The sequence below is a fragment of the Balaenoptera physalus genome (genome assembly GCF_965194825.1).
Source record: "Balaenoptera physalus genome assembly, chromosome: 10".
NCBI lineage: Eukaryota > Metazoa > Chordata > Mammalia > Artiodactyla > Balaenopteridae > Balaenoptera > Balaenoptera physalus.
Genome location: NC_138889.1, coordinates 105,437,865 through 105,463,492, shown reverse-complemented (window position 1 = coordinate 105,463,492; position 25,628 = coordinate 105,437,865). Strand labels below are relative to the sequence as shown.

At 36.9% G+C, this 25,628-nt stretch overlaps 1 protein-coding gene across 1 annotated transcript in view; it reads right to left on the bottom strand.

Annotated features, from left to right (window-relative positions):
• Positions 1-25,628, bottom strand: part of LOC309668495 (organic anion transporter 7) — a 51,388-nt gene that overhangs the window by 11,300 nt on the left and 14,460 nt on the right. The window contains exons 3-9 of the mRNA XM_082478373.1: positions 16,126-16,280; positions 15,855-16,023; positions 14,598-14,721; positions 3,539-3,654; positions 2,656-2,870; positions 935-1,043; positions 265-468 (exon numbers count right to left, since the gene is read on the bottom strand). Coding sequence (XP_082334499.1) covers positions 265-468; positions 935-1,043; positions 2,656-2,870; positions 3,539-3,654; positions 14,598-14,721; positions 15,855-16,023; positions 16,126-16,280 — 1,092 coding nt within the window. The remainder of the gene's footprint in view (positions 1-264; positions 469-934; positions 1,044-2,655; positions 2,871-3,538; positions 3,655-14,597; positions 14,722-15,854; positions 16,024-16,125; positions 16,281-25,628) is intronic.

The window sequence follows — 25,628 nt, the reverse complement described above, 5'->3', positions numbered from 1 at the left end:
ACTAGGGCATTAATTTTGGCTTCTTCATCACTAAACCTACTGGTGCCTACTGGTGTTGGTCTGTGCGATCTAGGGAGGCTTGGGGGAGTCTGAGGTCACTGTGAGGAGGGATGAGGCTGTAGCTAAACCAAAGGCACTGACCACCTGGAGTAGTCTAGGTGTAAGCCTTCTCCCGGGCACAATGACCCTGCATGGTGCCTTGCCCTCCTCAGCACGAACCTATATCACACAGCAACGCTAAGGGAGAGCCAGCGGTTTACTCACTCCTTTTCCACATCCTGGATGGAGTCAGGCAGAGGCTTATTCCTGGTTTCAGGAAGGAGTGGAACAGCAAGGCCAGCGAGGATGGAGCAGACTCCATAGATGATCCAGGGGAGGTGGGGAGAATAGACTGTTAGGATCATCAAGAGGGGAGCCAGGGCTGCCCCGATATTAGAAGCAATTCCCATGAATCCTGAGGCTGTTACCCTTGGAGTGCAAACAACAATACAAAAATAATCTGGTATAAATCCATACAAGTAATTTGTAATTTATTATTTTGCTTTGATTATGGGAGACACCTCAGCAGTATTTAGACACATGAAGGCTGATGACGTACTCTTACATTTAAAATATGCTCTTATTTGCTCACAAATTTTTCAAGTGCACAAGTGCATTAAGACATGTTTTCATTATTTAAAAAATACTCTTGCCAACAACACCTACCCTTTAATGGTTCAGCAGATTATGGGAGATGATACATTAAAGGGCTTAACTCATGCCTGACAAAAGTGAGATTTTAACAAAAATTTTGGCTATAATTTTTGTTATTATTAATACTATTATAATCAATGCTTTTGATAATGAATCAGATTAGTTTTCTTCCCACTATAAGTCTTGATTAGCTGGGAAAGGTCTGTTTTGACCCTGATAGAACTTCCATGAGATTGTGTACCTGATAATGGTGGGGACTAGTTCATTTCCATGGACAAAAGTACACATGAGAGCCATAGAAGAAACTGCTATTCCCAAAGTTGACAAAGCCACACGCAAGGTCTGTATTTCTGGAGAAGAAGACAAGTGAGACTTAGGAAATCTGAGCTGAAGAAATCACCATCCACCAAACTATAAGTGAAAAAGACACAGTTGGGGGACATCCCTGGTGGTCCAGTGGCTAAGACCCCACGATCCCAATGCAGGGGGCCTGGGTTCGATCCCTGGTCAGGGAACTAGATCCCACATGCCACAACTGAAGATCCCGCACACGGCAATGAAGGTCCCACGTGCTGCAACTAAGACCCGGTGCAGCCAAATAAATAATTAAGTAAATAAATAAATATTTTAAAAAAAGAAAAAAGAAAAAGACAGTTGGAGACATTTGCATGTGTTAAATACCTGGTAGAGAAAGCACACAGGGGCAAAGAATGTGCACAGCCTAATAGCTGAGAAATGTAACATCTGTATATTACAGCTTAAATAAGAAATTAAAAACCTGAGTTATTGCATCAACTCTTCCTACATATCAGAGATTTCAGAAATTTGCCAAAGATGGAGAGGGGAACAAAAGCCCAGCAAGAGTTTGCTTTCATTTACTCTGTCCAGTGTCTCCTCTGCCTTTCATGTATAACATAGGACTATCATATGAGCAATTACTGATGGATGTAAGACTCATCAATATCCTCCAGGAGTTCAAAACCTGGGTGTTTACACAATATTGACATGGGGCTAGTAATGCAGTAGAGAGTAATAAAAGAATGGGGCTCATATTAATGGATAAGCTGGAGAATTGCTTGATCTAGAATAATATTTGAAGATTCAAGAATAAGGATCTGTTTTAGGGAAAATATAGTTAGACTTTGGAAACCTCTGAAAGGAAGTTTCAGAAAGTCAGTTTTCTATTCCATTAAAAAAATCATGAAAGCGTTACAACATGGGAGTGGGCTCTGTTGTAAGGCAGCAAATTCACGTTGATGTTGATATTCAAGATGGGATCCTGTAAAGTGTATCACTGCACTGGGAGTTAGCTGAAACATGGTGACCACCTGGGTTCCCCTATTCATTACATATGGTCATTTAATTTAGCAAAATTGATTTTAAGAGAGGCTGTTAACAGCTTAATGCCTTTTTGCTACTCTCTGTACCTTCTATGCTTGAAGACAAAGGATTAAAAATACCTTAGAGTCAAGATGACACCCTGGGACCAGGGTTACAGTTATGGCGACCTAATTCCAGACACAAGAGTGGATATATAGAATCAGGGAGTAAATTTTCACTGAAACTGTAGTAATAAGAAAGAGACCAGACAGAGAAAGTGACAGTTGTGTCCTCACATGAGATACAATTATACATAGTGACATAATACTGTCATTTACAGTTACAAGTGTGATTGGCCAAAGAGAAAGTGATCAATTGCTCTCCCAGAGAAACTGTCAGGAATAAATGGCACCAATTACCAAATACATCTCAGATATGGTGAAGACAACCATATGTCTGAACTGACTTTTCCTGACCTTTGACTATTTCTCAGCCACTTAATGACAGAATCTATCCTAAATCCTCAGATTGGTTTTGGAAAATCCTTAGAATCCTAGTCTTCACTTCCTTCTGGCTTCAGATTCTGTTTTCAAATCTCTGAGGTAAGACATTTTCTTATTTCAACCTGTGCTCTTTTCTCACCTTGAGGTGCAAATGTGATGGCCAGAATGGAGACTCCAAGGAGAAACATGAAGAGCGTCTGGCTTACTTGACGGCCCAGGTGATTCAGTGCCAAAAATGCAACATAATTGGCTGGGAGGTTGACTGCACCAAAAAGAACCTGGAACAGGAAAACATTGCTCCCCATGTACTGGAGGTGGAGAATCAGGCCAAAATAGGACATGAAGTTTGCAAATCTGTGGTGAACAAAAATGAAAGACACTTACCATAAGGTTTAGAGCCTTTGTCTTACAAATGATGCTAATAAATATTAACCAGGCAGCCGGTGGTTGGTTTTAAAGTATAAAAACATGGTATATTTTATGGAATAATTCATCACAAGATGATGATTTTAAAATTCTAAAATTGGAGCCCCTAATTATTGTTAAGTTTTGGGGGAGGGTTTGGAGTGTTTTTTGTGGAGGATGCATGATGGAGCCTTCTAGTGTTTTAGAGTTTTTTTCTATATCTTTATCTGGGTGATGGTTGCATATTTACATATGGAAATGTTCATTGAGCTGTATATTTTTGTGCACTTTACTGCTTGTAATTTTACCTCCATTAAAATGGAAACAAACAAGTGAAGAAAGTTAAAGCCAAGTCTGTACCATGACTGAAGTTCTCAGTCTCAGTTTCCAGTGATGAGATTGGTAGGGTGATATGATAAACAAAACTCTCTGCTGTATAAATAGCTCTGGGTCAGTATTTTCATAACCCTTTGACTACTCTAAACACAGCAATTATCATTATGGCTTCCTCTGTATTTTATCTCAAATCTGTTCCCACAACATGTTGTATCCTTTGATATGGGATAGATTCATGTCTCCACTATTTTAACGTCCCTCATGCACTCTGAGAAGCCCACCTCACAAAGGACAGGAGACAGATGCTCTTACGCAGGCTGGGTGTGCGGAACAAGTCAAACACAGAAGGTTTGGTCTGTGCGGCCTCCAGCTCTTCCTGCAGGATGGATCTCACAACCTTCAACAACAACAACGACAGACTGTTCAGTTGTCACACAATGGGAGGCACTGTGAGGCCCTCAACAGATGACAAGATAGATGATGTCCCTTTCTGTCTACTGGAAAATATAGCCACTGAGGATGCAATGACAGGAGTAAAAGTGGTATGAATAGAGAATTACAGAGTTAAAGGGGACAGAAGGAAATGATGTAGCAACAAAAATATTCAAACATAAGATTCGAGAGGGCTACAGGGCATCAGAAAGGGAGTGTACCTTAGATACTCAGATTAGAAAGGGAATCAAATGCAGAGTTGCTTGGATTATGTTCCAAAGCTCCATTTGTGCCAGATGGGCATGAAAGACCTGAGAACTAAGCTTGGTTATCAGCTGGCTGTCCTTTGCAGAGAAACTGTTTATCTCAGGAAAAAGAACATTTCCTGAGAATCTTTATTTTGGTTCTTTTCTCAGTCACTTTGGGGGAAATCCTGGCATGTTATGCCTCCATGAATGAGATGCCTAGAATTAAAACTGAGGATGAAATTAGGAGAGATCTTGGTATAGAATGATTTAAACCCAGAGTTGGTTATAATCTGGAGTTACTTAATAGCCCTGCGACGTGCTAAGTATATACCTTGAGGAAGGTAGTTAAATATTTCTAAAACTCAATTTACTTGTCATTAAAAAGAAGAATAAGTAGAAGAATCAGAGTAGGAGGAGAGTAGGTGGAGAAAAATAATAGCATTTCCCTCACAAGGATTTCCTGGTCCATACATGAGGCTAAAAATATGCATAAGGAATTATATCCAGCATACCTCAGATACTTACTTATTAGTTATTCAAACAATATAGTCTTAATTCTTATCCCACCTCTACAAATGAAAACGTACCATGAAGTCCATTGGAATAATTCCATGAGGAATTCAGAGAAATGAAAGGCCACCCTAACTGAGGACCTACACATGCAAGAATGTCCTTTCATTTAAAGAACAAGCCTAAATAGTGAAATATTGGACTTACATTTTTAGAAGAGAGGAGTCAGGATTGCATCTAACACCAGAATCCCATGACCACAGGCCATTGTCATGGATGATAATGTCAGAATGTGCTCAAATAATACTTTAAACTTGGGCCAGATGAGGGATGCAATGCCTGCAAGACTAGCCTTAAGTTACATTCAATATCAAAGTTAAAGTTTGGGATATGGTGTGGTTATTTTACACTGGCCGTTCATTTTTGGTGAGCAAGCAGAGATGTGAATAGTGTTAGCAGATGTATTTGGGGGGCGATGCCAGATCACTTACCGGAACTCAAGGAGCTCTTCCTACCTGGTAAAATCCTTATTCAAGGGAAAAGAGGCCCATATTCAAATGGGAGCCTGCTGTATCTTCACTTTTTAAAAGGCACTTTTCTCTCTGATCTTCTCTTCATTTTCTTGCTTAAAAAATGCTTTGTACCGGGCTTCCCTGGTGGCACAGTGGTTAAGAATCCGCCTGCCAATGCAGGGGACACGTGTTCGAGCCCTGGTCTGGGAAGATCCCACATGTCTCGGAGTAACTAAGCCCGTGTGCCACAACTACTGAGCCTGTGCTCTAGAGCCCGTGAGCCAAAGTTACTGAAGCCTGCGCACCTAGAGCCTGTGCTCTACAACAAGAGAAGCCCCCACAATGAAAAGCCTGCACACCGCAACGAAGAGTAGCCCCCCTGTGCATCGCAACTAGAGAAAGCCTGCGCGCAGCAACGAAGACACAACACAGCCAAAAATAAATAAAATAAATTTATTTAAAAAAAATGCTTTGTACCACTCATAACACTATCCTGGGGTAAAAAGCATGAAACAGCCCTCGTCTGAACCCTTGCCCAGTAGCGTTCTGGAATCAGTGTGTAAAAATTCACAAAAGCCCTTTGTTAAATTTTTAGATAGTTTGTAAAGCAGTTGCCATCTTGTTGGTGGCATGAAACTCACTGTGGTGGTAATAGTCACACCACGGAAATTGATAATTACCACAAATCTGAGATCTATGGCTTTTTTTCCTCTTGTAATGTTAAGTGTTAAACATTTACCAACACACCACTGGCTTGACCCCTCTGCAAGTCATTTGGACTGCTCTCAACTGCAAATTTAATCATCTCTCTGCCTGGTTTAAACCTGGATAGTTCTACCTTAACCTGTAAGACCCATTTCAGATATAACTACTTCCAAGATGCATTCATTGCCCACATACCTGCAGTTCAGATTATATGTCCCTCCTTGACATTCACATTCCACCCTTGCTTTAATTCAAAGAGACTTTATCAAGCCCATTTTACTTGTTGAGTGTGATCTTTTTGAAGATGGAAACAGTAGACTTTTCCACTCCACGACTGTCACAGGATCTGTCATCAAGTAGTCCTGAAATAAACTTGGAAGGGAAAGAGGAAGACAAAAAGAAAGAGGGAAGACAGGGAGGGTGGAAGAAACTGGCTGAAGGTGGAATGCATTTAGAAGCTGAAAGATCTGAAATTCAAGAACCAATATAGGTATAAAACATTGATTTGGAGAGTTTTGAGAAGATGTTTGTCAATGAGATCAGAAATGGAGAAAATGGACATTTATTTCTTCAAAATTACAATTTATGATATTTAGAAAGAAACGTCTCTTAACGTAGAATAGTTGGGAAAACTCTGAAGTTTTATGGATGTAAGAGAAACCTGCGGAGGATTCAGGGGAGAAATTTGTGTTGGTCTCTCATAGTTGCCATGTCACTTACCGTCACGTAAGTGTGCCATCATTGAGTTTGTGAGAATCAAGTTTCAATTGAATACTTTTTTATGGTTTGATTGGACAGTGCACCTTGGGATCCTTTAAGAAAGTGTATTTCTTATACAGCCTGAAGTGTAATTCAGGCTGGGCTACTGTGGAGCATGAGTTCTTGTGTTTCTACTGGGTCTGAAACAATTAGGACAATAGAAAAGACGACTGAAAAAGACTGTACATGTCACACAGGAATGGGAGGAGGAAATTGGACAGAGCAGAGGTCAGAGGAGAGTATCAGAATTTGGAATGTACAGAGTTTAGAGCAGGAAGGAAGGTAGATAAGACCACAACTGCATTGAAATACCAGAACCAGTAGAATGAAATGAGCAGGGGAGGAGGGCAATTTATTAAAAGATAAAGAAGGAAAAGATGGAAAAATGAATCTGCCAAAGGATGATTGAAATAAGAACTGACCAAAAAGAAGTTGCCTGAGAAACACTGGTGGCTTGGGGTAGGCACACTTTCTTCATAATCTTCATGTTTCCAAGAAGAAAGACTTTGAAAGAGTAATACTACAGAACACTTTATACCTACCCTCACTGCCCCTGGAGGACTGAGGTATTTGACTGGTAAATTAGGAGAATGCAATGGATATGCTTCAGTGACCCAAAATGCCTTTAGAACGAAAATTCATTCAGATTTGCTGCCTGGGTCACATCTTATATTTAACAATGCAGGCTCTGCATCTGTGGAAAAACCTGGCACTTGTGAATAAGTTCAGTTGTGGGTTGAAGTGTTAGCAAATTTATTGTTGCTTGAAATTTATACATTTCCTCTATTTCAGTGTTCACTGTAGTGAAAAACATAATTTTTTATTGTCATCTTTCTGAGCACATTAACTATCCCTCAGTTGGGTGTGATTTAGGCAGAGGAAATGTTTATCATTTACTGGACTCCAAGACATCCAAAACTGGATTAATCAATGGATTGTTATTGATATAAAGGGGAACAGCTTTAAGTTAGAAGGATTGTCTGGAGTGAATGTGTTTGGCAATCTGTCAGATGGAGGTTAAACATGACTAAGACCACAAATTTCTGAATAATCTTTACAAAATTTAAAAAATGAAATTAAGGCAATTTTGGGTACTCATTCATGCATAGAATCCAGTTCCTAAACCAAATTTCATTTGTTCCTCTTGTACAATGTTGTCTTTCTTCTTGGCACTGAGGTGATTGTCAGTTGCCATTTACCCTGATAATGCATTGTTCCTTTCTTTCTTCCAGCTCGTAACACTTATTTTTGTTATTTACCTGGCAAATAACTTTCCTGTAAGATTTAAGCTTTAATTCTTTTGATTGGGCCAACCTGGTAGACAAAATACTAGGTGCGGGCTTGGAACTAAAGATACTTCCAAGATGTTAGTTGGCCCAAAATAATTTCCTATAAGTCAGGTATATATTGACACAGTCTCAGAGTGCCATAGAGCTCCACCTAAATTTCAAAATTTCTCTAAAAAAAGGACTATGCCAATGGTTCTTTATCATCTCAGGGCCTCTCAGTGCCACTGCCTCTGTGTAATAACCCCAGGCACCACGCCACCCTTCTCAGGACCCCAGCAACATGCCTGCCTGTGGATCCCATCACCAGACCTGCCCTTGGCCCATGACCAGCAGCAGGCCCATTCAGGGACCCTGAAATGAGACTTGCCTACCAACAACAGCACCTGTGGACCCTGGCATCTAGCCTGTCCACAGACAATGGCACTGGGCCTGGCCACAGACCCCAGAACAAGTTCTGCCTCTCCATGGATGCTAGCAGTGCACCCTCCCACCTGCAGACCCTGGCTGAAGGCACAGCCATATGTGGACTGAGGCAGTAGGACCACTAATGAACCCTGCTAACTGACCCACCTGTAGTCTCTGCCAACTGGCCTGCACAGAATTTCCAGTGACTGGTGAAGAGCTTCCCTGCCAAAGCCAGACTGTAAAGACTGGAAGAAGTAACTGCTTCTTCATATGCACAAACACCAATACAAGGCTGCAAGGATCACAAAGAATCAGGAAAACATGATATCACCAAAAGAACAAAATAAAGCACTAGTAACCAATTCTTAAGAAGTGTAGATCTACAAACTGCCTACAAAGATTTCACAATAATCATAAAGAAGCTAGTGAGCTGCAAGAGAACCCAGAAAGACAACAAAATGAAATTAGGAAAACAACACATAAAGAATATAAGGAGTTCAACAAAGAGACAGAAACCATAAAAAAAAACCAAACAGAAATTCTGGAGCTGAAGCATATAATAAATGAACTAAAAAATTCAATTAAGAGCTTCAACAGCGTATTTGATCAAACAAAATAAAGGACCTATGAACTCAAAGACAGGCCATTTGAAACTATATAATCAGAGGAACAGAAAGAAAACAGAATGAAAGAGTGAAGACAGCCTAAGGAACTTATGGAACAATATAAAAAAATCAATATACACATTATAGGAATCCCATAAGGAGAAGAGAGAGAGAAAGGACCAGAAAGCTCTCTTAAAGAAATAATGGATGAAAATTTCCCTTATCTGGGGAGAGTGGTGGATATTCAGATTCACGAAGCTCAAAGGACTCCAAATAGGTAGACCCTAAAGAGGTCTACATGGAAACATATTATAACTAAACACTCAGAAATGAAATATAAAGAGATAATTTTGAAAGCAGCAAGAGAAAAGTGACTCACCACACTCAACAAAACTCCCTTAAGACCATCAGTGGATTTCTCAGCAGAAATTTTGTAGGAAAGGAAAGAGTGGAATAATATATTCAAAATACTGAGAGAAAAACCTGCCAACCAAGAATGGAGTACCCAGCAAAAATGTCCTTTAAAAATGAGGAAGATAAAGACTTTCCCAGAGAAAAACTGAGGGAATTTGTCACCAATAGATGTGCCTTACAGGAAGGGCTAAAGGAAGTTGAAATGAAAAGGATACTAAACAGAAACACGAAAGCATATGAAAGTAAAAATCTCTATGGTTAAAGTAAATATAAGACAAATACAGAATAATATAATACCGTAATGGTGGCATGTAAATTTCCTTAACACTAGTATAAAAGTTAAAAGACAAAACTGTTAAGAATAACTAGAACCACAAAAATTATTAATAGATATATGATTTGAGAGAAATGAATTCTGGCATTAATAACATCAAACATGTGTTTAGGGAAAGTAAAAATAGAGTTTAAGTTGTTATCAGCTTAAAATAGACTGTTATAACTATAAGAAGTTTTATGCAAGTCTCATGAAACAACAAAGAGAAAACCTACAGTGGCTATACAAAATAAAAACAGAAAAGAATCAAACTATTGTATATCACTACAAAAAATCAAATCACAAGGGAAGATAGCAATAGAAGAGAGGAAAAAAGAACTATAAAACAGAGAAAACAATTTATCATTTGTAAGTACTTACCTATCAATAATTACTTTAAACGTAAATGGATTAAACTCATCCATCAAAAGATATAGGGTGGCTGAATGAATTAAAAAAAAAACAAGATCCAATTTTATGCTATCTGTAAGACAGTCACTTTAGATTTAAAAACACAGTAGACATAAAATGAATGGATAAAAAAAGACATTCCATGCAAATGATAACCAAAACAGAGCAGGGATAGTCAACCTGTATAGATAACATAGACTTTAATCAAAAGCTGTCACAAGAGACAAAGAAGGTAATTTATAATGATAAAAGGATCACTGAAACACAAAGATATGACATATAACCCACAAAGATTGAATCAAGAAGAAACAGAAAGCCTCAATAGGCCAATAACTAATAAAGAGTATGTGACAGTAATTTTTAAAATTCCAGAAATAAAAGCCTAACACCATAGGGCTTTACAGGTGAATTCTACCAAACATTTAAAGATTAATTAATTAGATATTAATTAATTAATACCAATCCTCTCAAACTCTTCCAAAAAATAGAAGACAGGGACAGTTCTAAACTCATTTTGTCAGACCAATATGATCCTGATACCAAAGTGAGACAAAGATACCATAAAAAAAGAAAAGAAAAGAAAAATGCAGGCCAATATTCTTGAAGAACATAGTTGAAAAAATCATCAAGATATTAGCAAACCAAATTCAACAGCATATTAAAAGGATCATGCACCATTACCCAGTGGGCTTTATTCCTGGGATGCAAGGATGGTTCAATATAAGCAAATCAATGTGATACACCAAATTAACAGAATGAAGGCTAAAGATCATGTGATTACCCCAATAAATGCAGAAAACACATCTGACAAAATTCAATGCACTTCCATGGTAAAAATTCTCAACAAATTAAGTATTGAAGGAACTTTACATTAAAGGCCATGTATCTAAAGCCCACAGCTAACATCATACTCTATGGTGCAAAACTGAAAGCTTTTCCCTTAAGATCTGGAACAAGACAAGGATCACACTTCAGTGTAGGACTGGAAGTCCTGGCCAGAGCAATTAGGTAAGAAAAATAATAATAAAAGGCATTCAAATCAGAAAGGAAGAAGTATAGTTATCTGTTTGAAGGCAACGTGATCTAATTTGTAGAAAACCCTAATACATATCCAAACAATTGTTAGAACCAATAAATGAATTCAGTAAAGTTTCAGGATACAAAATTAACATATAAAATCAGTTATATTTCTATACACCAGCCATAAACTGTCTAAAAATAAAATTAAGAAAACAATCCTGTTTGCAATAGCATCAAAATAATAAAATATTTAGGGATAAACTTAACTAAGGAGGTGAAAGACTTGTATACTGAAAACCATAATCCCTGAAGAAAGAGATTAAGGCAGATACTAGAAAATTGAGAGACATCATGTTCATGGATTAAACAAATAAATTAATACTGTTAAGATGTCCATACAACACAAAGCAATATGCAGATTCAATAAATCCCTGCCAAAATCCCAATGGCATTCTTTACAGAAATAGGAAAAAAAATCCTAAAATTCATATGGAAACACAGAAGATCCTCACAGTCAAAGCATTTTTGAACAGAAACAAAGCTGGAAGCATCACATATTCTGATTTCAAAATATATTATGAAGCCACAGTAACCAAGAGTGTGATACTGGCACAAAAACAGACATATAGACCAATGGAACAGAATAGAGAGCCCAGCAATAAACTCATGCATATACAAACAATTGATTTCTGACAGTTGAGCCAAGAATTCACAATGGGGACAGGATATTGTCAATAAATGGTGTTGGGAAAACTGGATATCCACATGCAAAGGAATGAAACTGGAAACTTACACTATACACAAAATCAACACAAATGGATTAAAGACTAAAATGTAAGATCTAAACTGTAAAATTCCTAAAGCAAACATAGGAGAAAAGTTTGTTGATATTGGTCTTAGCAATAATTTTTTGGATGTGACACCACAACCACAGGCCATGAGCAGAAATAGACAAATCGTACTAAATACATCAAACTGAAAAGCTTCTACACAGCTAGGAAATAATTGACAAAATGAAAAAGCACCTACAGAATGGGAGAAAATATTTGCAAGCCATATGTCTTATAGAGGGTTAATATCCAAAATACATAGGAAACTCGTACAACTCAATAGTAAAAAAGCCAAATAACTTAATTTAAAAATTGGCATACGAACTGAATACACATTTCTGCAAAGACAACATACAAGTGGCCAAGAGGTACATGAAAAAGTGCTTAACACCACTAGTTGTTAGGGAAAGGCAAATCAAAATTACGAGTTATCACTTCACACCAGTTAGGATGGCAATTATATAAAAAAGTATTTAGTGTTGGTAAAGATGTGGAGAAAAGGGCACCCTTGTACACTGCTGCTAAGAATGTGAAATGGTGTAGCCACTATGAAGACAGTATGGAGTTTCCTCAAAAAATTAAAAATAGAACTAGTATATTATCCTGTAATCCGTCTTCTGGGTATATATCCAAAGGAATTGAAATCAAGATCTTGAAGAGATACCTGCACTCACATGTTCACTGGATCATTATTCACGATAGCTAAGATATGGAAACAACCTAAATGTCCATCCATGGATGAATAGAAAATATATATGTGTGTGTGTGTGTGTGTGTGTGTGTGTGTGTGTGTATACACATATATATGTAAAATGGCATATTATTCAGCAATAAAAAGAAGGAAATTCCACCCTTTCCACAGCATAATGAACCTAGAGGTCATTATGCTAAGTAAAATAATCCATGTGCAAAAGAACAAATACTACATGATACCACTTATACGAGGAATCTAAAAGAGTCAAACTCGAAGAAGCGGAGAGTAGAATGGTGTTTGCCAGGTGCTGGGGGATGTGAGAAATGGGGAAATATTTGTCATAGAGTACAAAGTTTCAGTTGTGCAAGATAAGTCAATCCTAGGGATCTACTTTACAGTCTAGTGTCTAGGGTAATAATACTGTACCGTATACTTAAAATTTGCTGTGAGGGTAGATCTTATGTTGAGTGTTATCACAAAAAATAATGAATAAAGGGCAGAGAAAGTTTTAGGAGGTAGTGGGTATGTTTATTGCACAAACTGTGGTGATGATATTTAGATGTATACTCATCTGCAAATACATCAAGTTGTGTACATTAAATATGTACAGCTCTTTGTATGTTAATCATACCTCAATAAAGTGTGTTTTAAAAAATCTATCACACGTGCAATTGAACTTATTTGCAGAAATGTTTTATTGCTTCTCTTTGGCTGTCTAGCTCCTAGCACTCTCTTTTTCCTGTTAAATGAGGGCAGATGATTTCTCCTTGTCTCTATTAGCATTCTTTTCATTCTCTTATCATTGGAAACAAAAAAGTTAACGACAGAAATACCATATGATCTGGCAATATCAATTATGGTTATATAGCCAAAAGAATTGTACACAGCATCTTGAAGAGATATTTGCATACTCATATTCATTGCCACACTATTCACATATGGAAACAACCTAAATGCCCATCAATGGATGAATGGATAAAGAAAATGTAGCATATTCATACCATAGGATATTATTCAACCATAAAGATGAGGAAATCCTGCCATATGCTATATCATAGATGAATCTTGAAAATTTTGCTAAGTGAAGTAAGTCAGTCACAAAAGGATAAATAGTTCTCATAGAAGGACAAATACTGCATGATTCCACTTATATGAGGTATCTAAAATATTAAAATAATAGAACAATAAGTAGAATGGTGGTCACCAGGGACTGGGGACAAGGGAATTGAGAAATTGTTGTTTAATGGGTATAGAGTTTTAGTCATGCAAGATGAAAAAGTCCTAGAGCTCATTGTACTTATAGTTAACAATACTGTATTGTACAGTTAAAATTTTTAGATTTCATTCTATGCATTTTGACCACAATAAAAGTTATTTTAAAACATATGTTAAAATTTCTCTTATTAATATTAAAGCTCTGTGAAAAATGGAATTCTGACTCATACTGCTACGCATGACCAAGCACCATGCCTACTACATTTTTTCAATAAATAATTTATATGTTCATGACATGATGAATGGTCTACTTTATGACATACAGCAGCGTCTGCCTTCCATACCTGGGGTGGAAAATAAAAAAAGAGAAAGACCTCTTTGAAGCATTTCCACTCAGTCATGCTCTTGGAACTTGTAATAAGTAGGATGTAAACTCCACACAACAGGGATTTGGACTATTGTGATCATTACCATATTTCCTATATAGAACAGAATGCCCTTTCAGTAAATATACCATGAATGGAAGCATATATGATTGACTTGACAAATAAGCCTCCTTATGCTCTATTCTGCATGGTCACTAAGCTGCCCTTCAACTTGCCTTACTATCCTGAAAAAACAAAAACCATTGAAATGTTAATTGGAAAGAAATGGATTAGTTTTTGTTACTTTCTCTAATACAAAGTGAGAACAATAACAACCTTTACAATCATAAATGCTGTACCATTTTTCTAGATTCCACATACATGCGTTATCTGCCTCTGTTGAGTAAAATATCTGCATCCAGTCCTTTCGGCATCAGCATCCTAATGTTCACTCAAACCATGCTGACAGCTATTGAAGACCAGGACAATGAGGTAAGAAGACCCCAAACCACACCAGTGTTCCCACCCTTTATTCACTTTATGGACACTGACTAGTGTATATGTCAGGTCATGTCTTTCCTATATTCCATAACCAACTCCCTCTCCTGTTCACCTCCATGGTTAGGGCGTCTCCAGCATTCTTCCTTCCATTCCTGTGAGCAGCTTTTCTAAGTTCCTTTAAGCCCTCCTCGGGTTTGTTGGTGATAATCAGCCACCGAGCAGACTCTGCCAGCCACCTGATCAAAGAAGAGGACAGAGGTGCCATCAACTTTCATTTGCCCATTTTTTTTCACATAGGCTTTTTCCTGAAATGCCTCTCCCCTCCCATCTAATACCTATCTCTTGTTTTGTTATACCAGGAAATATAAACTTATGTTCTTTTGTACCATAACTAGGAAGTTGTGAAGATGACCTCTCCATGCAGTACACCTTCACTGCCGGGAATATAGAGTTGGAGTTATAGTGCCCTCCCCCCATTATGCAGGGGGATATTATCAGTTTTAGCAAATGAAACACTGTGTTTGGGCTTCCCTGGTGGCGCAGTGGTTGGGAATCTGCCTGCCAATGCAGGGGACACGGGTTCAAGCCCTGGTCCGGGAGGATCCCACATGCCGCGGAGCAACTAAGCCCGTGCGCCACAGCTACTGAGCCTGCGCTCTAGAGCCCACAAGCCACAGCTGCTGAGCCTGCGTGCCACAACTGCTGAAGCCCGTGCGCCCTGGAGCCCGTGCTCTGCAACAACAGGGGCCACCCCAATGAGAGGCCCACGCACCACAGCGAGGGGTAGCCCCACTCGCCACAACTGGAGAGAGCAGCAACGAAGACCCAAGGCAGCCAAAAATAAATAAATAAATAAATAAAAACTAAAAAAAGCACAAACAAACAACAAAAAAACCCACTGTGTTTAGTTAAATTTGAATTCAGATAAACAGTGAATATGGGTAATTCTTGAGTATGACTATGTCCCATGCAATATTTTGGACATACACTAAAAAGTATTTGCTGTTTGTTTGAAATTTTACTTTAATGAGACACTATTTTATCTGGTTAGTAAATAAAAATACAGAATTCTTAGGTAAATAGAAATTTCATATAAACAATGAATAACTTTTAGTGTAACTATGCTCCATACAATATTTGGCATACTATACGAAAAGTTTATTGTTTTATCTAAAATTCAAGTTTAACTGAATGCCCTTGATATTATCTGGCAACCCTACCCGTTCTGCTTCTTTAAGTGTACATAGGGCACAGATTAGTAGAGCATATGCTCAAGTGTTGACTAAGACCAACCAGAATTCTTGCATCCTGCCTTCAGGTACCTTGCATCTAGGATCCTCTAAGACAAAGGAAGTAAGAAAGCTTATACCTTGAGGAAAGAAAGAAGACAAATAATGGTACAGAAAACACCAGCTGAAGGGTGTGCCAGTCTCGAATGGCAAAAGCTAGTCCTCCTAGGGCGATCTGTCCCATGCAAGCAGCACAGATTGACATGGTCATTCCCATGACTTGGAATCGGGGCACTGTCCATTCTACAACTGAAAGAAAACACAAACAGGATTTTGACTTCAAACAAAGTTAGAATTTCAAAGTCAAAGTTAAGGCTTGGAAAATGTCAAAGACCCAAAGTTTTGACTTACTAAGCACAGAAATATTTGTCAGGATGCTCATGGTAGAAAACCCAGCCAAGAAGCGTAGGGAGCAGTAAATGAGGAAGGTGGGAGCAAAGGCTGCACAGGTGTCAGTAATGGCGAGCTGGAGCAAACACCATCTGAGCATGAACCTCCTCCCAAACCTGAGAAATGGAAACAGGTTAGATATAGTAATAGTAACAGCCTGTTGTAGAAATGAACAAAAAGAAGACACACTTTGAAATTTAGGGGATGTTTTGTTATTTTTATTTTATTTTAAAATGTTTTCTGTTTTTCTTTTTTTCCCCAGTTTTATTGAGATATAATTGACATACAGAACTGGACAAGTTTAAGGTGTACAGCATAATGATTTGCCTTACATATATCATGAAATGATTATCACAGTGTTTAGTGAACATTCGTCATCTCATATAGATACAACATTAAAGAAATAGAAAAAAAATTTCCTTGTGATGAGAACTCTTAGGATTTACTGTCCTAACAACTTTCATATATAACACACAGCAGTGTTAATTATATTTATCGTGTTATACATTACATCACTAGTACTTATTATCTTATAATTGGAAGTTTCTACCTTTTGACTGCCTTCATCCAGTTCCCCCTCCCCTCATGCCCGACTCTGGTAACCCCAAAACTGATCTCTTTTTCTATGAATTTGTTTTTGGAGTATAATTGACCTACAACACTGTGTTAGTTCCTGTTACACAACATAGTAATTCCATATTTCTATACATTTCAAAATGATCACCACGATAAGTCTAGTCTGTCACCATACAAAGATATTACATTGTTATTGACTATATTCCCCACACTGTATATTTCATACCCTTGACTCATTTATTTTGCACCTGGAAGTTTATACCTCTTAATCTCCCTCACCTATTTCTTTCCCCACATACCTGTCCCCTCTGGTAACTACCTGTTTGTTTGTTCTCCGTATCTATAACTGTTTCTGTTTTGTTATGTTTGTTCACTGTTTTCTTTTTTAGATTCCACATATAAGTGAAATCAGTATTTGTCTTTCTCTGTCTGAATTATTTCACTTAGCATAATACCCACTAGGTCCATCCATGTTGTTGAAAATGGCAAGATTTCATTCTTTCATATGTTTTATATGTTTCATATATATATATATATAAAACATATCTTCTTTATCCATTAATCTATTGATGGGCACTTAGGTTGCTTCTATATCTTGGCTATTGTAAATAATGCTGCAATGAACTTAGGGGTGCATATATTTTTTTGAATTATTGCTTTTGTTTTCTTCAGATAAATACCTAGGAGTGGAATTTGTGGGTCATACGGTAGTTCTATTTTTAATTTTTGAGGAATCTCCATACTGTTTTCCACAGTGGCTGCACCAATTTACATTCCCACCAACAGTACATAAGTGTTCCCTTGTCTCCACATCCTCACCAATTTATTATTATTATTTTTAAAGTATTAGCACCTTTAATTATTATTTATTTATTTTTTTGGCTGTGTTGGGTCTTCGTTTCTGTGCGAGGGCTTCCTCTAGTTGCGGCAAGCGGGGGCCACTCTTCATCACAGTGCGCGGGCCTCTCACTATCGTGGCCTCTTGTTGCGGAGCACAGGCTCCAGATGCGCAGGCTCAGTAGTTGTGGCTCATGGGCCTAGTAGCTCCGCGGCATGTGGGATCTTCCCATACCAGGGCTCGAACCCATGTCCCCTGCATTAGCAGGCAGATTCTCAACCACTGCGCCACCAGGGAAGCCCTATTGTCTTTTTTGATATTAGCCATTCTGACAGATGTGAGGTTGTTTCTCATTGTGGTTTTGATTTGCATTTCTCTGATGGTTACTGATGCTGAGCATCTTTTCATGTATCTGTTGGCCATCTGTATGTCTTCCTTGGAAAAATGTTTATTCAGATCCTCTGCCCACTTTTTAATTAGGTTGTTTGCTTTTTTGAGGTTGAGTTCTATGAATTCCAGTATATTTTGGATATTACCCCCTTATTGTATGTATCTTCTCCCATTAAGTAGTAGCCTTTCATTTTGTTGATAGATTCCTTCCCTGTGTAAAAGCTTTTTAGTTTGATGTAGTCCCATTTGTTTATTTTTACTTTTGTTTCCCTTGCCTGAGGAGGCATACACCCCCCCCTCAAAATTACTAAGACCCATGTCAAAGAGTGTGCTGCTTATGTTTTCTTCTAGAAGTTTTATGGTTTCAGGCCTTACATATAAGTCTTTAATTCATTTTAAATTTATTTTTGTGCTTGGTGTGAGAGAGTGATCTAGTTTGCTTCTTTTGCGTGTAGCTGTCCAGTTTTCTCAACACCATTTATTGAAGAGGCTGTCTTTTTCCATTGTATATGCTTGCCTCCTTTGATGAGACTAATTGCCCATATAAATGTGGGTTTATTTCTGGGTTTTCTATTGTGTTCCATTGATCTATGTGTCTGTTTTTGAACCAGTATCATACTGTTTTGATTACTGTAGCTTTGTAGTATAGTTTGAAACCAGAGAGCATGATACTCCAGCTTTGTTCTTTTTTCTCAGGATTGTTTTGGCTGTTTGGGGTCTTTCATGTTTTCATACAAATTTTAGAATTATTTGTACTAGTTCTATGAGAAGTACCATTGGTATTTTGATAGGGAGTGCATTGAATTTGGAGATTGCCTTGGGCAGTATGATCATTTTAACAATATTTATTCTTCCAATCCTTGAGGACGGTTTATCTTTCCATTTGTTTTGTTGTCTTCAGTTTCTTTCATCAGTGCCTTATAATTTTCCAAGTACAGGTCTTTTACTCCCCCAGTTGGACTTATCCCTAGGAATTTTATTCTTTTTGTTGCAATTATAAATGGGATTGTTTTCTTAAATTTTCTTTCTGATAGTTTCTTGGTTACTGTATAGAAATGCAACAGATTTCTGTATACGATAAATTCCCTACATATGAACGAGTTCCGTTCTGAGAGCACATTCATAAGTCCAATTTGTTCATAAGTCCAACAAAGTTAGCCTAGGTACCCAACTAGCACAATCAGCTGTACAGTACAGTACTGTACTGTAATAGGTTTATAATACTTTTCAAACAAATAATACATAAAAAACAAACACAAAAATAAAGAAAACATTTTTAATCTTATAGTACAGTACCTTGAAAAGTAAAGTAGTACAGTACAACAGCTGGCATACAGGAGCTGGCATCAAGTGAACAGGCAAGAGGAGTTACTGACTGGAGGAGGGAGGGGAGGTGGGGGATGTTAGAGCTGAAAGATCGTCAGCAATAGGAGACTGAGTGCAAGCTGCAATTGCACTCATGGGTGACGTTGATGGCACAGCTTCTGCTTCCTTGATAGATTCAATTCTATCTACCCTCCTGAAAAAACAATCCAGTGATGTCTTGGTAGGAGATCTTTTTTTTTTTTTTCTCATCATAGATGACACAGTAGCACTGGATTGCATTCTGAATGGCTGCTGCAAACTTCATGTACTGTTCTACATTTTGGTCCTGTGTCTCAAAAACTAACAGTGCCTCCTCAAAGAAAGAAAATCCCCTTGCCATCTCCTGCGTCATGAATCTCTTTGGTTCTTCAGTTACTTTTTCTTCCTCTTCTCTCTCTTCGTCCTTTCTCTGGGCACATTCACATCTTTGAAAGTTTGCAACTTACTGTATTAATTTTATATCCTGCAACTTTTGCCAAGTTCATTGATGAGTTCTAGTAGTTTTTTGGTAGCATCTTTAAGATTTTCTGTGAATAGTATCTTGTCATTTACAAACAGTGACAGTTTTACTTCTTCCTTTCCAATTTGGATTACTTTTATTTCTTTTTTCATCTGGTTGTTGTAACTAGGACTTCCAAATCTATGTAAATAAAAGTGAATAAAATTGGTGAGAGTGGGCATCCTTGTCTTCATCCTGATATTACTAGAAATGCTTTCAATTTTTCACCATTGAGCATGATGCTACTTAGCTATGGACTTGTCATATATGGCCTTTATTGTGTTGAGGTATGTTCCCTCTTTGTTGAGAGGTTTTTTTTTTTTTTATCATAAATGGATATTCAATTTGTCAAGGTTTTTCTGCATCTATTGAGATGATCATATGATTTTTATTCTTCAGTTTGTTAATGTGGTGTATCACATTGATTGATTTACAGATATTGAACCATTCTTGCATCCCTGGGATAAGTCCCACTTGATCATGGTTTGTGATACTTTTAATGTATTATTGATTTCTGCTCTGATATTTATGATTTTTTTTCTTTCTACTAACTTTGGGTTTTGTTTGTTCTTCTTTTTCTCGTTCCTTTAGGTGTAAATTTAGATTGTTTATTTGAGATTTTTCTTGTTTTCTGAGGTAAGCTTGTTTAAAACTCCCTCTTAGTACTGCTTTTGTTGTATCCCATAGATTTCAGATTGCTGTGTTTTCCTTTTCATTTGTCTCTAGGTATTTTTTAATTTCTTCTTTGATTTATTCAGTGAACCATTGGTTATTTAGTAGCATTTGTTTAACCTCCACATTCTTGTGGTTTTTGCAGTTTTTTTCTTGTATTGGATTTCTAGTCTCATAGCATTGTTGTGAGAAAAGATGCTTGATATGATTTCAATTTTCTTAAATTTACTGAGACTTGTTTTGTGCCCTATCATATGACTTATCCTGGGGAATGTTCCATGAGTACTTGAAAAGAATGTGTATTCTGCTGCTTTTTGATGGGATATTCTGTATATATCTATTAACTCCATCTGATTTAATGTGTCATTTAAAGCCCTTATTGATTTTCTGTCTGGAAGATGTCTCCATTGGTGTAATTGAGGTGTTGAAGTCCCCTAGTATTATTGTGCCATGTTGATTTCTCTCTTTATGTCTGTAAATATTTCCTTTATGTGTTTAGGTGCTCCTATGTTTTATATATGTATACACACACACATACATATATACATATATATATATATATATATACAAAATTTTTATATCTTCTTCCTGAATTGAACCCTTGATCATTATGCAATGGTCCTCTTTGCCTCTTGTTACAGTCTTTGTTTTAAAGTCTCTTTTGTCTAATATAAGTATTGCTACTCTGGCTTTCTTTTGATTTCCATTTGTATGGAATAACTTTCTCCATTCCCTCATTTTCAGCCTGTATGTGTCTCTAGATATGAAGTAAGTCTCTTGTAGGCAGCATATATAAGGGTCTGTTTAGGTGTGTGTATCCATTCAGCAACACTATGTCTTTCAATTGGAGCATTTAGTCTATTTACATTTTTAATAATTATTGTTAGGTATGTACTAATTGTCATTTTGTTAATTGTTTTTATAGTTCTTTTTTGTTCCTTTCTTCTCTTTTGTTCTCTTCCCTTGTGATTTGATTTTACTTGTGATAGATTTTACTATCTATCAGTGTTATTGTTATCTTTGAATTCATTTCTCTTTTTTGGGGGGGGGTGGGGAGTGCATCTGTTATAGGTTTTTAGTTTCTGGTTACCATGAGGTACATATATATCAGTCTCTCTATATGTGTGATTATTTTAAGCTGCTGATCTCTTAAGTTAAATGCATTTTAACAACACTGCATTATTACTCCCCTCCCCCAACAATTATTGTTTTTGACGTCATATTTTACATCTTTTTGTTTTTGGAATCCTTTAAATACTTATTGCACATAGAGATGATTTAACTAATTTTCTTTTAACCTTTAGCTTTATACCTGGTTCATTTACTACCTTTACTATACATATGCCTTAACCAATGAGATTTTTCCTTTCACAATTTTCTTGTTTCTTTTTTTTTGAATTTTATTTTATTTTTTTTATACAGCAGGTTCTTATTAGTTATCTATTTTATACATATTAGTGTATATATGTCAATCCCAGTCTCCCAATTCATCCAAACCACCCCCCCCCCACTTTTTCCCCTTGGCATCCATACGTTTGTTCTCTACATCTGTGTCTCTATTTCTGCCTTGCAATCCAGTTCATCTGTACCATTTTTCTAGATTCCACATATATACGTTAATATATGATATTTGTTTTTCTCTTTCTGAATTACTTCACTCTGTATGACAGTCCCTAGGTCCATCGACGTCTCTACAAATGACCCAATTCTGTTCCTTTTTACGTCTGAGTAATATTCCATTGTATACATGTACCACATCTTCTTTATCTGTTTGCCTGTCAATGGACACTTTGGTTGCTTCCATGACCTGGCTATTGTAAATAGTGCTGCAATGAACATTGGGGTGCATGTGTCTTTTTGAATTATGGTTTCCTCTGGGTATATGCCCAGTAGTGGGATTGCTGGGTCATATGGTAGTTCCATTTTTAGTTTTTTAAGGAACCTCCATACTGTTCTCCATAGTGGTTGTATCAATTTACATTCCTGCCAACAGTGCAAGAGGGTTCCCTTTTCTCCATACCCTCTCCAGCATTTGTTGTCTGTACATTTTCTGATGATGCCCATTCCAACCAGTGTGAGGTGATACCTCATTGTAGTTTTGATTTGCATTTCTCTAATAATTAGTGATGCTGAGCAGCTTTTCATGTGCCTCTTAGCTATCTGTATGTCTTCTTTGGAGAAATTTCTGTTTAGGTCTTCTGCCCATTTTTGGATTGGGTTGTTTGTTTTTTTAATGTTGAGCTGCACGAGCTGTTTATATATTTTGGAGATTAATCCTTTGTCCGTTGATTCATTTGCAAATATTTTCTCCCATTCTGAGGGTTGCCTTTTTGTCTTGTTTAAAGTTTGCTTTGCTGTGCAAAAGCTTTTAAGTTTCATTAGGTCTTATTTGTTTATTTTTGTTTTTATTTCCATTACTCTAGGAGGGGGATCAAAAAAGATCTTGCTGTGATTTATATCAAAGAGTGTTCTTCCTATGGTTTCCTCTAAGAGTTTTATAGTGTCTAGCCTCACATTTAGGTCTTTAATCCATTTTGAGTTTATTTTTGTGTATGGTGTTAAGGAGTGTTCTAATTTCATACTTTTACATGTAGCTGTCCAGTTTTCCCAGCACCACTTATTGAAGAGACTGTCTATTCTCCATTGTATATCCTTGCCTCTTTTGTCATAGATTAGTTGACCATAGCTGCATGGATTTATCTCTGGGTTTTCCATCTTGTTCCATTGATCTATATTTCTGTTTTTGTGCCAGTACCATATTGTCTTGATTACCGTAGCTTTGAAGTATAGTCTGAAGTCAGGGCATCTGATTCCTCCAGCTCTGTTTTTTTCCCTCAAGATTGCTTTGGCTATTCGGGGTCTTATGTGTTTCCATACAAATTTTAAGATTTTTTGCTCTAGTTCTGTAAAAAATGCCACTGGTAATTTGATAGAGATTGCATTGAATCTGTAGATTGCTTTGGGTAGTATAGTCATTTTCATAATATTGATTCTTCCAATCCAAGAACATGGTATATCTCTCCATCTGCTTGTGTCATCTTTAATTTCTTTCATCAGTGTCTTATAGTTTTCTGCATACAAGTCTTTCAACTCCTTAGGCAGGTTTATTCCTAGGTATTTTATTCTTTTTCTTGCAATGGTGAATGGAATTATTTCCTTAATTTCTCTTTCTGATTTTTCATTGATAGTGTATAGGAATGCAAGAGATTCCTGTGCATAAATTTTGTATTCTGCAACTTTACCAAATTCATTGATTAACCCTAGTAGTTTTCTGGTGGCATCTTTAAGATTATCTATGTATAGTATCATGTCATCTGCAAACACTGACAGTTTTACTTCTTCTTTTCCAATTTGTATTCCTTTTGTTTCTTTTTCTTGGATTGCTGTGGCTAGGACTTCCAAAACTATGTTGAATAATAGTGGCAGAGTGGACATCCTTGTCTTGTTCCTAATCTTAGAGGAAATGCTTTCAGTTTTTCACCATCAAGAATGATGTTTGCTGTGGGTTTGTCGTATATGGCCTTTATTATGTTGAGGTAGGTTCCCTCTATGCCCACTTTCTGGAGAGTTTTTATCATAAACCAGTGTTGAATGTTGTCAAAAGCTTTTTCTGCATCTATTGAGATGAGCATATGGTTTTTATTCATCAATTTGCTAATATGGTGTTTCACATTGATTGATTTGTGTATATTGAACAGTCCTTGTATCCCTGGGTTAAATCCTACTTGATCATGGTGTATGATTCTTTTCATGTGTTGTTGGATTCTGTTTGCTAGTATTTTGTTAAGGATTTTTGCATCTATATTCGTTAGTGATATTGGTCTGTAATTTTCTTTTTTTATAGTATCTTTGCCTGGTTTTTTATGAGGGTGGTGTTGGCCCCATAGAATGAGTTTGGGAGTGTTCCTTCCTCTGCAATTTTTTGATAGAGTTTGAAGAGGATGGGTTTAACTCTTCTCTAAATGTTTGATAGAATTCACCTGTGAAGCCATCTGGTCCTGGACTTTTGTTTGTTGGAAGATTTTTAATCACAGTTTCGATTTCATTACTTGTGATTGGTCTGTTTGTATTTTCTATTTCTTCCTGGTGCAATCTTGGAAGGTCATACCTTTCTAAGAATTTGTCCATTTCTTCCAGGTTGTCCATTTTATTGGCATAGAGTTGCTTGTAGGAGTCTCTTATGATGTTTTATATTTCTGCGGTGTTTGTTGTAACTTCTCCTTTTTCATTTCTAATTTTATTGATTTGAGTTCTCTCTTTTTCTTGATGAGTCTGGCTAAAGGTTTATCAGTTTTGTTTATCTTCTCAAAGAAGAAGATTTTTGTTATTGTTTTCTTTGCTTCTATTTTATTTATTTCTGCTCTGATCTTTATGATTTCTTTCCTTCTACTAACTTTGGGTTTTGTTTGTTCTTCTTTCTCTAGATACTTTAGGTGTAAGGTTAGATTGTTTATTTGAGATTTTTCTTGTTTCTTGAGGTAGGCTTGTATACCTATAAACTTCCCTCTTAAAACTGCTTTTGCTGCATCCCATAGGTTTTGGATCGTCGTGTTTTCATTGTCATTTGTCTTTAGGTAGTTTTTGATTTCCTCTAATTTCTTCAGTGATCTCTTGGTTATTTAGTAACGTACTGTTTAGCCTCCATGTGTTTGTGTTTTTTAAGGTTTTTTTCCTCGTAATTTATTTCTTATCTCATAGCATTGTGGTCGGAAAAGATGCTTGATATGATTTCAGTTTTCTTAACTTTACCAAGGATTGATTTGTGACGCAAGATGTGATCTATCCTGGAGAACGTTCTGTGTGCAGTTGAGAAGAAAGTGTAATCTGCTCTTTTCAGATGGAATATCCTATAAATATCAATGAAATCTATCTGGTCTACTGTGTCATTTAAAGCTTGTGTTTTCTTATTAATTTTCTGTATGGACGATCTGTCCATTGGTGTAAGTTTTCCTCTTTTATAGCTGTTAGCATTTGCCTTATGTATTGAGGTGCTCCTATGTTGGGTGCCTATATATTTATAATTGTTATATCTTCTTCTTGGATTGATACCTTAATCATTATGTAGTGTCCTTCCTTGTCTCTTGTAACGTTCTTTATTTTAAAGTCTATTTTATTTGATATGAG